Source organism: Platichthys flesus, chromosome 24 (assembly GCF_949316205.1).
Source record: "Platichthys flesus chromosome 24, fPlaFle2.1, whole genome shotgun sequence".
NCBI lineage: Eukaryota > Metazoa > Chordata > Actinopteri > Pleuronectiformes > Pleuronectidae > Platichthys > Platichthys flesus.
The window spans coordinates 6,215,003-6,229,459 of NC_084968.1; the positions used below are offsets into that span (position 1 = coordinate 6,215,003).

Here is a 14,457-nt window from a genome sequence, read left to right on the forward strand (position 1 = left end):
ATAGACATTCAATTATTCTAAAATTATAAATAAATCATTGTTGTTCAGTTGTTTGTTTGAAGCAATATGACATAACAGTGGTGCCATGCTAATGCTTTCTAGCGTATAGAAAATTGTCATCAGCACACAAGCACAGACATGCACAGATGTTATGTAACATGTTTTTCATGTCGCTGACCACTAACATGTCAAATCGAGTCTTTGCATAATGTGCTGGAAACCGAACACACAGTTTATTTAGAAAACACACAAGTCATAAATCATAGTCATAAATGGACAAGGATCCTTACTGTCTATTGGTAGAAGATGAGATGAAATGTTTTATTTAACTACATATATTTTTTGTAAAATTATACAATTATTTATTATATGGTGTTTCTTACTTTATTGTTTTTTTCCCTCCAGTATAAATAATTAGAAATGTATTTTATTAAACATTGTGTTTAAAATGCTTGACTTTTACGTTGACAATAAATGTTATTTACATTGCACCTTTCAAAACATAGTTACAAGGGGCTTTGCAAGTTAAGAATGAAAAGTATTAAAGGCAAAAAATCCAACTAGGAAACGGTCTTTTTGTCTGTGGGATATCTGTATCCCACAGATTTAGAATATGTTTAGTCCACAAACAATCTTTTATCTTTTGATTGCATAAAACTGATTTACGAGTGCAGATTAAGAATGCAAACCTTTTGATGTTGTAATTTTGGTTCTGTGACCTTCATAGGACCATCTGTGTTTCCTGGACTGTGTCTCAGGCGAGTCGTGATTTCATAAACGGCAGCCTGCCCAGTCTGTGCAGGTAGAGCAGGGGCTGCAGGTAACTACAGCTGGCTGCAGCAGCCACAGCCATGGCCTGATACTGACATTTGAAGATACGAGCTGGAACTACTTCGTACAGAGGAAGGCAGACGACGTAGGGGAGGTAGTTCAGCATGAGGACAGCCTGGATTGTGAAAGCAGTGGTGAAGGCCTTCTTCTTCATGGAATTCATGTCTCCTTTCCCACTCGGATCTCTTTTTCTACCGACTTCCCTTGCCTTTTCTTCTTTCTCTCTGCTCTTTTCTTTTTTTTCTGCCTTTCTCTTCTCTGCCACTTTGTTGCCCTCTTCCATTTCTCTGTCCCCTGGAGGAGACATCATCAGGGTTCGGAGAATGCACACGCTGCAGAAGGTGCTTATGACCAGAACAGGGAGGAACACCATGCACACTACGTTGCCGGAGGGCTCAAAAAGAATAACGGAAGCCATCAGGATGAAAATACACCACGAGGCGCCCAAACACCCCCACCTGTAGTTGCCTGCTTTGAACCTGGAAGAGAAGTGGAGGAGAGCAAATTGATTTGCTATCTCAAACTTGGAGGTTTAGTCTCTCGAACCTCATGTCAAGTCTCATGTGTTCACCTACCGCTGTTGGTAGGTAAGTAGGGAAAGATGGGGATAGGTAAGGAGGTATGGAGGTAGGTGGGGGGTAAGGAGAGGCAGGTAAGGATGCATGGAGGTATGGAACAGTGGAGGTAAAGAAGGATGGAGGCAGGTGAGGAGGGATGGAGGTCAGGAGAGAAGGAGGCAAGGAGGGATTGAAAGTAAGGATGGAGGGCGGTAAGGAGGAATTGAGGTAAGGAGGGAGGAAGGTAAGGTGAGTGGGATGCATTTAATGTGTGTGTGGATTTACCGTAGATAGTCGAGGGGTCGCACCACAGCCATGTACCTCTCCACGCACACCATACAGAGGAGCATCGGCTTCATGCCCAGCACCATGGAGATCATCACGGGGGTCATGTAAGACACAGAAGCACTCCTCCACAGGAAGTGATTGAGAAAGAACACAGGCACAACCAGGTAGTAGGAACACTGGGCGAAGGCCAGGTTGAGGGGGAAGAAGTCTGCCGGCAGGACACCGGACCCCTTTGACCTTTACATTACATGTCATTTAGCTGACGCTTTTGTCCAAAGCGACTTACATTTTTAGAACACTCAGCATTTATGAGGGGCCATTTAGGGGTTCAGTATCTTGCCAAGGACACTTAGGCATGCAGATGGGATAGAGTGGGATTTGAACCGGCAACCACTCTCCCACTTTAGATTCAAAATTAATAATAATCACAGCAGAATGACGCATTTAATAAACATAACAACAGAGCACATCTATCTATCTATCTATCCATCCATCCATCCATCCATCCATCCATCCATCCATCCATGTATCTATCTATCTATCTATCTATCTATCTATCTATCTATCTATCTATCTATCTATCTATCTATCTATCTATCTATCTATCTATCTATCTATCCAGAATCCGGCCATTTAATTTAGGCTGCATTATGAGATACAGTGCTGTTGGTTACATGAAACTACAATGTGCATAATCACCTTTTCCTGAGGATGTGACAGATGAGCCAGAGGTTCGACGGGGCACCGACAATAAATTCAAGGACTTGGGTGGTGAGGAGGATGAGGAACCCCTCCGAAGCTCCTCCTGATTCATCGTGATAAGGGTCGCACTCCTTCCAGTAATACCCTGAAGGTGATGAGGAGGAGTTCAGAGTGGAGTCGGTCATACTGCAGGCGAAGAGCGAAGGCTGGGGGAAGAGATAAGAGACATAAGAATGAAAAGAAAGAGATCAGCTGCTGTTATGAAATCTACTTCAGATTACATATAACCTGCAAGATTTTGAAAACTTTACATGATTCCTTCATTTCTTAACAACAGTATACTATGCTCATTTATGCTGAAAATGTATCCCTAAATCATGAATCTGCAGTAAAGCAGCTGTAATGAACCTGTCAGTTGTTGGTGTCCTGAGGGATTGTTTGGAAATGAGGCTGCCCTCAGAAACACTTAGCATGACAGGCGTTGTATAGATTTGCATGAAAATCAGCAGCATGTATGTGGGGATCAGACTGGACAGTGACATATGTGTCCTCTGGTGTTCAAGTCAAAGTGACAGCGGCAGAATAACTACACACACAGCAGATAGAAATAGATCTTATTTATTTATCTATTTACTGCTGTTATTGTTGATCAATTGGTATGTCTGCACAGAAACGGAGAACCCTCCTCACATTTCACTACATACTTTGCCTCGAATCTCTGTGCCTGTGACTACTAAAGATTCCATCTTCCATATTTAAAGTCGTTCTAAAGCAGTTACCTAGTTGTTGTTTGTTTGTTTACATTGTCAATACGTATATTATTATTATTGTTTCTATTATTATTATTCCTTGTATGGCAACCTTCTACAACAAGTGAAACTGATTTATACTGCAGGTATCTGAAATAAAAAATGAATGAAAATGACCCAATTCAAGAAAACATGGTAAAATAGTAAAATATATTGTTTTCTAACCTCATATCAAAGTGTCAACAGGTGTTCTTGGACGCTGCTTCTGTGAAGTCACGCAGTGCCGCTGTGGGTAGTCCTCTGATTGGTTTAAAACGTCCTCCAGCACCTCGACTCCCCCGGCACCTATGCCAGGATCCTGTTTATGGACTTCAGCTCCGCATTCAACACAATCTCCCCAGCTCTTCTCCGTGACAAGGTGACACAGCTGAGCGTGCCTGAGCCCACCTGCAGGTGGATCACTGACTTCCTGACTGACAGGAAAAGGCGCGTGAGGCTGGGCAAGCTTATCTCTGAGTTCCGGACCATCAGCACTGGAGGCCCACAAGGTTGCGTGCTCTCTCCTCAACTTTTCTCCCTCTACACCCACAACTGCACCTCCAGCCACCCCTCTGTCAAACTCCTGAAGTTTGCCGATGACACAACCCTTATTGGATTAATCTCCAATGGGGACGAGGCCGCCTACAGAGAGGAAGTTGACAGCCTGGCTTCCTGGTGCAGCCAGAATTACCTGGAGCTAAACGCTTTAAAAACTGTAGAGAATAGAGATGGTAGCAGACTTCAGGAGGAGCCCAGCCCAAACCGCCCCCTCACCCTGTGCCACTCCCCAGTTAAAACAGTGGACTCTTTCAGATTCCTGGGGACGATCATTACACAGGACCAAAGAGGGGCGGAGACCATCACCTCCATCATCAAGAAGGCCCAGCAGAGGATGTTCTTCCTGCGGCAACTGAAAAAATTAAACATTCCGCGGAAAATGATGGTTGAGTTCTATACAGCCATCATTGAGTCCATCCTCACTTCATCAATTACCGTCTGGTTCGCTGCCTCCACAGCCAAGGACAAGGGCAGACTGCAGCAGATGATTCGGTCAGCTGAGAAGGTCATTGGCTGTGACCTGCCGAACCCTCCTAGACCTGTTTCAATCCAGGACCAGTAAGAGAGAAGGCAAGATCATTGCTGATCCTACCCATCCCAGTCACCACCTTTTTCAGAGACTTCCATCGGGAAAAGTTTCCGGTCTATCAGGACTAAAACCTCACGCCACCTGAACAGTTTTTTTTCCCCATGGCAATGGGGCTCACAAACAAGCCCCCCTATCTTACTGTATATATTGTAGTTTTGCTTTTTGGTACAGTGCTCCAACCACACCATGGCAATTTCCAATATATGTAAATATACGTGGCAATAAAAATAATTCTGATTCTGATGTTACAGCCCAAAGTTCACTCGATGTACATATCAGTATAAGCCGTGCGGGCGGAGCTACCGTTTGTTCGCGGTTCGCCGCGTATTCGACAGCGCAGACTCCACCTGCAAGGACAGTCTGAGCAGCAAAACGAGCTACACACACATACACACTATATTGTTACATTGTCAGATGGTTAACTGGATTTTTATGATCATGATATAATTGTTTGATAAATATAATCATTTGCTGTGTATTTTATTAAGCAGTCAGATATTGTGATGTTTCATTTAAGGCGTTGAAGCCTGAAAAAGATGCACAAAAATTATTCTATTTGTTTAATGACTGGTTTAGAGTCATTAAACTATTCTAAAACTATAAAGTAATCATTGTTGCTCGGTTGTTTGTTTGAAGCAATATGACATAACAGTGGTGTCATGCTAATGCTTTATGGTATGGAAAATTGTCATCAGCACACAAGCACAGACATGCACAGATGTTATGTGACATGTTTTTCCTTTCGCTGACCATTAACATGTCAAATCGAGTCTTTGCATAATGTGCTGGAAACCGAACACACAGTTTATTTAGAAAACACACAAGTCATAAATCAAAGTCATAAATGGACAAAGATCCTTACTGTCTATTTGTAGAAGATGAGATGAGAGGTTTTAATCAACTACACATATTTCTTGATAAATCATACAATTATTTATTATTTGGTGTTCTTAATGAAGTTTTTTTTCCTCCAGTATAAATAATTAGAAATATATTTTATCAAACATTGAGTTTAAAATGCTTGACTTTTACGTTAACAATAAATGTTATTTATATTGCACCTTTCAAAACATAGTAACAAGAGGCTTTGCAAGTTAAGAATGAAAAGTATTGAAGGCAAAAAATCAAACTAGGAAACAGTCTAAAGCAATTTGAAGATCACACAGTACTTAAGAATAAACACAAAAAGATTACAGATTAGAGAATAATAAATTCAAGATCATTTAAATGATTTAAACATTTAACCCACTAATATAATGCCAAAACCCAGCAGCTTTTCCAATTGCAATTAAGTGGTCCTTTAATTAATAAAGTCCTAATTGGAGACTCTAAATTGACAATGTGGGTGTGACTGATTGTCTCTGAATTTCGACCATGTAATTGGCTGGCGACTAGTCTAGGTTGTACTCTGCGTCTCTGGGATTGGCTCCAGCTCCCCTTCTTGTCTATTATCCATAGGTAACAAATATTGACTATCTGTATCCCAAAGATTTAGAATATGTTTTGTCCACGAACCATCTTTTATCTTTTGATGCATAAAACTGATTTAGAAGTGCAGGTCAAAAATGCAAACATTTTGATGTTGTAATTTTGGTTCTGTGACCTTCATAGGACCATCTGTGTTTCCTGGACTGTGTCTCAGGCGAGTCGTGATTTCATGAACGGCAGCCTGCCCAGTCTGTGCAGGTAGAGCAGCGGCTGCAGGTAACTACAGCTGGCTGCAGCAGCCAGAGCCATGGCCTGATACTGACATCTGAGGATACGAGCTGGAACTACTTCGTACAGAGGAAGGCAGACGACGTAGGGGAGGTAGTTCAGCATGAGGACAGCCTGGATTGTGAAAGCAGTGGTGAAGGCCTTCTTCTTCATGGAATTCATGTCTCCTTTCCCACTCGGATCTCTTTTTCTACCGACTTCCCTTGCCTTTTCTTCTTTCTCTCTGCTCTTTTCTTGTTTTTCCGCCTTTCTCTTCTCTGCCACTTTGTTGCCCTCTGCCATTTCTCTGTCCCCTGGAGGAGACATCATCAGGGTTCGGAGAATGCACACGCTGCAGAAGGTGCTTATGACCAGAACAGGGAGGAACACCACACACACTGCTCTGCCGGAGGGCACAAAAAGAATAACGGAAGCCATCAGGATGAAAATACACCACGAGGCGCCCAAACACCCCCACCTGTAGTTGCCTGCTTTGAACCTGGAAGAGAAATGGAGGAGAGCAAATTGATTTGCTATCTAAAACTTGAAGGTTTAGTCTCTCAAACCTCCTGTCAAGTCTCATGTGCTCACCTACCGCTGTTGGTAGGTAAGTAGGAAAAGATGGGGATAGGTAAGAAGGTATGGAGGTAGGTGGGGTTAAGAAGGGATGGGGTAAGGAGAGGGAGGTAAGGATGCATGGAGGTATGGAGCGGTGGAGGTAAAGAAGGATGGAGTTAGGTAAGGAGGGATGGAGTTAAGGAGAGAAGGTGGCCAGGAGGGATTGAAGGTAAGGATGGAGGGCGGTAAGGAAATATGGATTTAAGGATCGTGGGGCGATTAGGAGAGAGTGAGGTAAGGAGAGATGGAGGTAAGGAGGTAGGAAGGTAAGGAGAGTGGGAGACAAGGAGGGGTTGCAGAATGGAGGAATGGAGGAAAAGAAAGATTTAGGGAGGTAAGGGGGAATGGATCTGGGGTGTAAGGGAGGCCGATAGTTAGTCCGACAGACAGATTAGATCCTGAAAGAAATTCAGATTCAAGCCCGAGTCTGCACCTCTGGTTTGTGCTGCACAGTAAGAGGAGGGTCTAATCTTCTCCTTGTTGAAAGACATTTAATTTGTGTGTGGTTTTTACCGTAGATAGTCGAGAGGTCGCACCACAGCCATGTACCTTTCCACGCACACCATACAGAGGAGTGACGGCTTCAAGCCCAGCACCATGGAGGTCATCACGGGGATCAACAAAGACAAGCTCCTCCACAGGAAGTGATTGATTAAGAACACAGGCATGACCAGGTGGAAGGAAAACTGGGCGAAGGCCAGGTTGAGGGGGAAGAAGTCTGCCGGCAGGACACTGCACCCCTTTGACCTTTAGATTCAAAATCAATAATAATTATCAATGATTATAATAATCACAGCAGAATAACGAATTTAATAAACATAACAACAGAGCACATCTATCTATCTATCTATCTGCCATTTAATTGAGGCTGCATTATGAGATACAGTTGCTGTTGGTTACATGAAACTACAATGTGCATAATCACCTTTTCCTGAGGATGTGACAGATGAGCCAGAGGTTCGAAGGGGCGCCGACAATAAATTCAAGGACTTGGGTGGTGAGGAGGATGAGGAACCCCTCCGAAGCTCCTCCTGATTCATCGTGATAAGGGTCGCACTCCTTCCAGTAATACCCTGAAGGTGATGAGGAGGAATTCAGAGTGGAGTCGGTCATACTGCAGGCGAAGAGCGAAGGCTGGGGGAAGAGATAAGAGACTTAAGAATGAAAAGAAAGAGATCAGCTGCTGATAGGATATCTACTTCAGATTACATATAACCTGCAAGATTTTGCAAACTTTACATGATTTCTTCATTTCTAAACAACAGTATACTATGCTCAGATATGCTGAAAATGTATCCCTAAATCATGAATCTGCAGTAAAGCAGCTGTAACAAACCTGTCAGTTGTTGGTGTCCTGAGGGATTGTTTGGAAATGAGGCTGCCCTCAGAAACACTTAGCATGACAGGCGTTGTATAGATTTGCATGAAAATCAGCAGCATGTATGTGGGGATCAGACTGGACAGTGACATATGTGTCCTCTGGTGTTCAAGTCAAAGTGATAGCGGCAGAATATCTACACACACGTGTTTTCTGACACTTTCACTTGAACACCAGGTCACTTACACTGACAACTAAGTAAAATAGAAATAGATCTTATTTATTAAAAGATTCCATCTTTACATCTTTAAATTCGTCTTAAAGCAGTTACCTAATTGTTGTTTGTTTGCTAACAATAAATGCAGACTGGCCGCATTGTCAATACGTATATTATTATTATTGTTACTATTATTATTAATCCTTGTATGGCAACCTTCTACAACAAGTGAAACTGATTTATACAGCAGGTATCTGAAATAAATAATGAATGAAAATGACTCAATTGAAGAAAACATGGTAAAATAGTCAAATTTATTGTTTTCTAACCTCATGTCAAAATGACAACAGGTGTTCTTTGACGCAGCTTCTGTGACGTCACGCAGTGCCGCTGTGGGCAGGCCTCTGATTGGTTTAAAACATGAATGGAACAGCCCAGAGTTCACTCGATGTATATATCAGTATAAGCTGTGCGGGCGGTGCTACCGTTTGTTCGCCGTTCGCCGCAGCGCAGACTCCACCTGCAGGGACAGTCTGAGCGGCAAAACGAGCGTACACTGCACGTCACCCGGGACTCGCGCGGAGTTCAGAAAGTGTACACACGGCGGTGGCGGGAGACGTGTGCACGGAGCAGGACACAGAGGAAATCGCGGGTTTTTGTCGTTAAAACAGTGGCAGAATAAAGCGGAGGATTAAAAGACGTGTTAACAGGAGGAGCTGCTGCTGGAGGGAAACGTAGAAGATGGACGAATTCGGAGTTTACGCGGTTTTCGGAGTGAACGGTCCGCCTCAAAGGCTGCTGAGGTAACGTTTTTAGCTTCTAAAACATAAGCTAGCTGCTCTACTTGGTTCCGCAGAAGCATTATTAGGTAGCATTAGCTTTGTTCAATAACCTGCTGTTTCTCTTTTGCTATTCTATTTAAATTAGCCGTATTTATAGTGGATTAGCTTCTCTTTTAGTATAAGCACGTGCCATTAAATAAGTTTACATGTAAAGCCGCGTTTATATTCATAATGAGTGAATAATAATCTGCTGTTGATTTTCTCTTCTGTGTGTCAGTGCCAGTGGCTCGTGCAGGGTGTGCGCTGCAGTTCCGCCAAGTGTCCATCAGGTGGTGCTGTTCAGCAGCGGGCCCTGGGGTGAGAGGCTGGGCGTGAACGTGGAGCTGAACGACGCAGATCGTTTCCCCATCACCATGGGTAAACTGACCCCTTACAACAGGTAGAGCTCACACCCCCATTCCTTGGTTGATAGCACTGTATAAACCTCTGAAGTTACTGAAATTACTATTTATTTTTTGCAAAGATTGATTAACATGCTAGATGGATAGATAGATACTTTATTGATCCAATGGGACATGTAGGCACTCAGCAGGACACAAAACAGTCAAACCCATGAGCATAAGATAATTGAAGGTCAAAATGAGTCAAGAATAAGGTCCCTGCAGTGAGATGAAAGTCAAGGCACCAGAACTACTACAAATTAAAAAAAGGATAATAGAGCGAATAAAAACAGCTACAATGAAGGCAGGGGTTTAGGAATCTCTGTACCTTTTGATATATGATTTTATGAGCGAATTAATGTATGTGTTTCCTGTAAGCTGTGTATTTTATAAATTTACATAGGGTTTATTAATTTTCATATGTTTAAAATGATTTATCTATTTAAACATATGACTGTAAACATTGTTGTTTGACTGCATGGATCTTTTGCTTTTTAGTTGTCTTGTTGTGTGTCATCTTAGATTTGGTTAATAAAGAGTTCTATAAAATATAGAACAGGTAGGTTGACTTGGTATTGGAATAGAGGCTTGAAAATGCCTTTTATACCCCGACTGTGACCATGACACTTTATTTCTGTAATAAGAGATGAATGCGCCATACTCCTTCTAGGTGCTCCCCAATGGGGCTACTGAATATTCAGATTCATTAGTGACCTTTAAGTGATCTCTGTATCTGATCTGCTCCAGGTGTCTGTCGTGGGAGCAGAGGGAAGAGGAGACATGGACAGATAGCGTCACCCTGAACATCTCTTTGGAGGGAGGAAATGTGGTAAATATCTCCGCCAAGGCCCAACAGTCCCTTTTTATATAAATAAAAAACCCATAGCTAAGGTCACGATATGTTCCACAGCTAGATATTGGTGTTAGTTACTGGTCTCTGGGGCTGTTTCCGCACGGCAGCTTAAAAAAAGCCTACACCTCTATTTAAATTCAATATATACAGATTTTTGTTTGGATCTGCATAAACTTACACACTCTCATCAATACCAACCGCTTAATTATGTTGGAAATATAAGATTCACACTATCACCCACAATGTTAAAGAGAGTGAAAAACAATTCTTCGATCATTCCAGCCAATAGCCAAGCCATAGGAAACTTTAAATACCAAACTGTATATGTCTATTTAAAGCTTATTTCATTGACAGAAGCACAGGTTAATGTACATGTTTTGTACATTTATTTTTCTCAGACAAAAGCAGACTGGTCAGAACCAGAACTCATCCTGGCTGTGAAAGAATACACACCAAAGGTAAGATGATAAAGACCTGCAGTTATTTAAAGGAATTAAGCCATTCAGCCACATATCATTTTCCTCAACACCATCCCAGAATGGCGCAGAACTTCATCATATCTCAAACACACCCAGATAGCTGTTAAGTGAGTGTATACTGTTCTGTCCCAGGAAACCACAGCTCCCCTCGCAGCCCGAGAGCTCAACGGCAAACGGAAAAGAGGATGTGTGGCAGAGGAAGACAGCCATAAGAGTAAGGTGGTGGAGAGGGAACAGGAGGAGGAGAATGTGTGTCCAAACGGTGCCACGGAGAAGACAACACCGGTACGAAAAGCCAGAGGGCAGAGCAAAGTGGGGCAGAAGCTGTTCAGCTGTGGAGGAGAAGTAGCAAAGACGAAGGCGGCAGGTGGGTACATGAGGTGACAGATGTGTGGAAAGGAATGTGACCTTAAATATATATATGTGTGTCTGTGTGTGTTTGCTTGAAACAGTAGACAGTTTCTAATGATAATTAGTCCTAAAGCCACCAGTGTGGAGGAGTGAATCATTTCTTTTATCAACTCTCCTGTCTGCAGCTAATGTAGCGGGAGAGGCGCAGGGGATTGTGGGTAGGACGCCTCCTCAGAGCGCAGCCAGGAGGAAGAGTAGGCAGGCCAAGACTCCCACACAGACTGGTGAGTTTAATATTACACTCCATTTCATCTTTACTTTTTTGTCATATTTGTTCACTCTTTAGTCCCTCAGTTGGTAAGTTTTAAGTACATCGCCCGCTCGAGTTCACAGATTGATGTTTTCAGCTCGTCTCTCTCTGGGCGTGAAAAGTATAAAGTACACAGACTTTGATGTGTGACCATACACAGGCCACGCCCCACCAGGTGTTTGTAGGAAACAGCTAACATTTGTGCCTATTTGCTTTCTTGCTTACAGTTAGATGAGAAGCCCCGAGGGCACATCACACAAAATGAGAATGTAGGTGTATATTGGAGACTTTTAACACTTCAAATTTCAAATCTCTGGTTCTTGTGCAGCCGTGCTAGTGAGCCCGTCAGGCAGATGGGGCCAGACTCTGTGTCCCATCGACACTCAGACAGCAATCCTGATTGGAGGACAGGGAGCCAGGATGCAGTTCTGCAAAGATCCCATGTGGAAGCTCTGCACAGGTCAGTTTCTTCAGAACTCCTGTTGAAGGAGAATCAAGTTTCCCGTCCATCCGTGTCACAGTCTATACTCTCTGTCCCATAGAGGACTTGTCCTGGGTGGCAGCGGAGACTCTGGCCGAGGGTCCGACCCCTGAGGCCCGGAGTGGCCACACAGCCGTCTACGACCCCGACTCAAAGCGGATCTTTGTGTTTGGAGGCTCTAAAAACAAGAAATGGTTTAACGATGTTCACATCCTGGACACCCAGAGCTGGAAGTGGACTATGGTCGAGGTGAGTGTGTGTTGACCTAGATTTGATTGATTCGTATATTGACAACATTAATTCATCCTCTCGTTCTTTACCATCTCTTCCTCTCCTCTCCTTCAGGCTCAGGGTAAGGTTCCCCCTCTGGCCTACCACAGCTGCAGTATGTTTCGGGGTGAACTCTTTGTGCTGGGCGGGGTGTTTCCTTGTCCAAACCCGGAGCCTGACGGCTGCAGTGACTCCCTGTACATCTTTGATCCCAACCTCTCCATCTGGTACCAGCCCATAGTGACAGGCGACAAACCCTCCCCTCGCTCAGGGTAAGATTTGTGGATCCGCATATCATTACAGCATTTCTGGCTGACGTTCTTTCTTTCAATCATACATTTCAAACAGTTTTCTCTTAACTCCCTCTTTATTATTTTTCCTGTCAGACACTCTGCGTGTGTTATGCAGGAGAGGAAGATCTATGTGTTTGGTGGATGGGACACTCCTGTGTGCTACAATGACATGTATATGTTGGACCTTGGTAAGACACACACACCCACATGCACACATACGAGTTCATAAAGGAGACTCCTAGTTTCATGCACATCTGATGTATCCATCTACACATACAAAAAATGAGCAGTGTGAGCATAATTAGATTAAATATCTTGTGTTTTCTAAGGTCTGATGGAGTTTTCTAAGGTGAAAACAACTGGGAAAGCCCCTTCTCCTCGCAGGTATACAACCTAACACACAAACATTGTACATCTAGTTGTAGCTAGGGCCGGGTATTGAACACCGTAATGTGTTCAATTGATTAAATAACCAGATACCAGATTTCTCTTAAATATTCAGAAACTAATAGTATTATATTAAGTTTTGGTATCGTTTCTAAAACGTATTAGATCTGCACTACTAAAAATACCACGTCCTTGTTAAAGCACTTTTTGTTACTTATAATTAACTTGTGTGTGTGTGTGTGTGTGTGTGTTCCAGCTGGCATGGCAGTGCTGTGCTTTCAGACACAAAGTTTCTGATCCACGGTGGATACAACGGAAACAACGCTCTCAGTGACACCTTCATCTTCGATATAGGTGAGCTGCATCTCACAGTTACTCCCACACACGCCGGTTCCAGGAAGACTGCTCGGAGATTGTTTGTCGTCTGAAGCTTGTCAAAGGAAAATCTGAAAATTATAGTTCCAGGGTCTATTGTGCATCAATATTGTGGCATATAGGAAGGTGTCATGTAAACAAGTATTACTACAAAAAACTCATACCACTGACTCCCCCTGTGACACAATGGCTTTTACTTTAATGGAGCGGTGGTGTTTTGTGTTTCAGACACCAACAGCTGGACAGAGGTGACGCTCCCTCAGATGTCCGTCCCCAGGGCGGGGGCCTCCCTCATCACCATGGATACAGCCAGCCGCTTCTCAGAGGAGGACAAAGACATGGACGTGGGCGTCGTCGGCAGAACTCTGCTGGTGTTTGGAGGCGGAGACAACGAGGGCCACTTCTTCTCAGACCTGTCGACCGTTGCCGTGGAGGAACTGCTTGGTGCTGTTTAAAGAGAGTAAGTCAGGGGTGAATCCTGGCTCCCTGACTGGATGTGAAGCTATTCCACCCCCTCCCCTCCCCCTAACTACCCTTTATAATTTATATTCCCATTGTTGGTCTTTTCTTCTTTTGTTGAATGATCCCTTTCTTCTGTCTGTTCTTAAAGAGGATTTAGTGTTGGGCATTTCTTTTAATACAGATCTCAAATCTTCAATATAAATACTTACAAAAATTACTCATTTAATGCGAAACATGATTAAGACCTTCTACTTTTTAAAAACAAAATTTAAAGAAAGGGATATTTTTATGATAGGAACATTGATCTTTGTTTAAGCTTAACCTGTTTCAGATCAAGGCTTTTTTCCCCTTTTGTTTGTACATAGTTAAAAGGTCTTGAGTTCTTCAGGTAAAATAAATGTATATTTTATTTTCTTATTTTTCACGAGACTTTCACTTGTCCCCATCATTTGGAATATGTTGCCTCCACAATGCTGCAAGTTCATAAACTATATTTTATTATGTTCACCATCTTCGAGCTGTTGTGTGTGATTTAGTAATTATCACCACTCGATATCTTAATAAAAAGTTGAATTTCTACAATGTCACTTTCATCCTGTTATTCTGGACATTAACATCCCTACAAAGAACATGAGTCGCATGGACAAAGATGGACAGAAGGTTAAACGTACTTAAACGTGGATATCTACTAATGGCGTCATGAACGTGGCCATTTTTTAACTTGAGTATTTTTATCGGATTATACAGTACAGACCGCCTTGTGTTTGGTGCTAGGACATTTACACAGGTCAGTTAATTCATACCTTCTGTGTA

General features: G+C 42.9%; 1 protein-coding gene across 1 annotated transcript; it reads left to right on the forward strand.

Moving 5' to 3' along the window:
- The first annotated feature begins 8,684 nt into the window (after positions 1–8,684).
- krcp (kelch repeat-containing protein) lies at positions 8,685–14,226 on the forward strand. Its single transcript, XM_062383453.1, has 13 exons — positions 8,685–8,964; positions 9,221–9,382; positions 10,131–10,212; positions 10,635–10,694; positions 10,848–11,082; positions 11,252–11,350; positions 11,705–11,836; positions 11,919–12,106; positions 12,203–12,399; positions 12,514–12,608; positions 12,750–12,804; positions 13,064–13,161; positions 13,411–14,226. Exons 1-13 carry the CDS (start codon positions 8,903–8,905, stop codon positions 13,635–13,637), a joined length of 1,692 nt encoding a protein of 563 aa, XP_062239437.1. The 5' UTR covers positions 8,685–8,902; the 3' UTR covers positions 13,638–14,226.
- Positions 14,227–14,457: the final 231 nt, after the last annotated feature.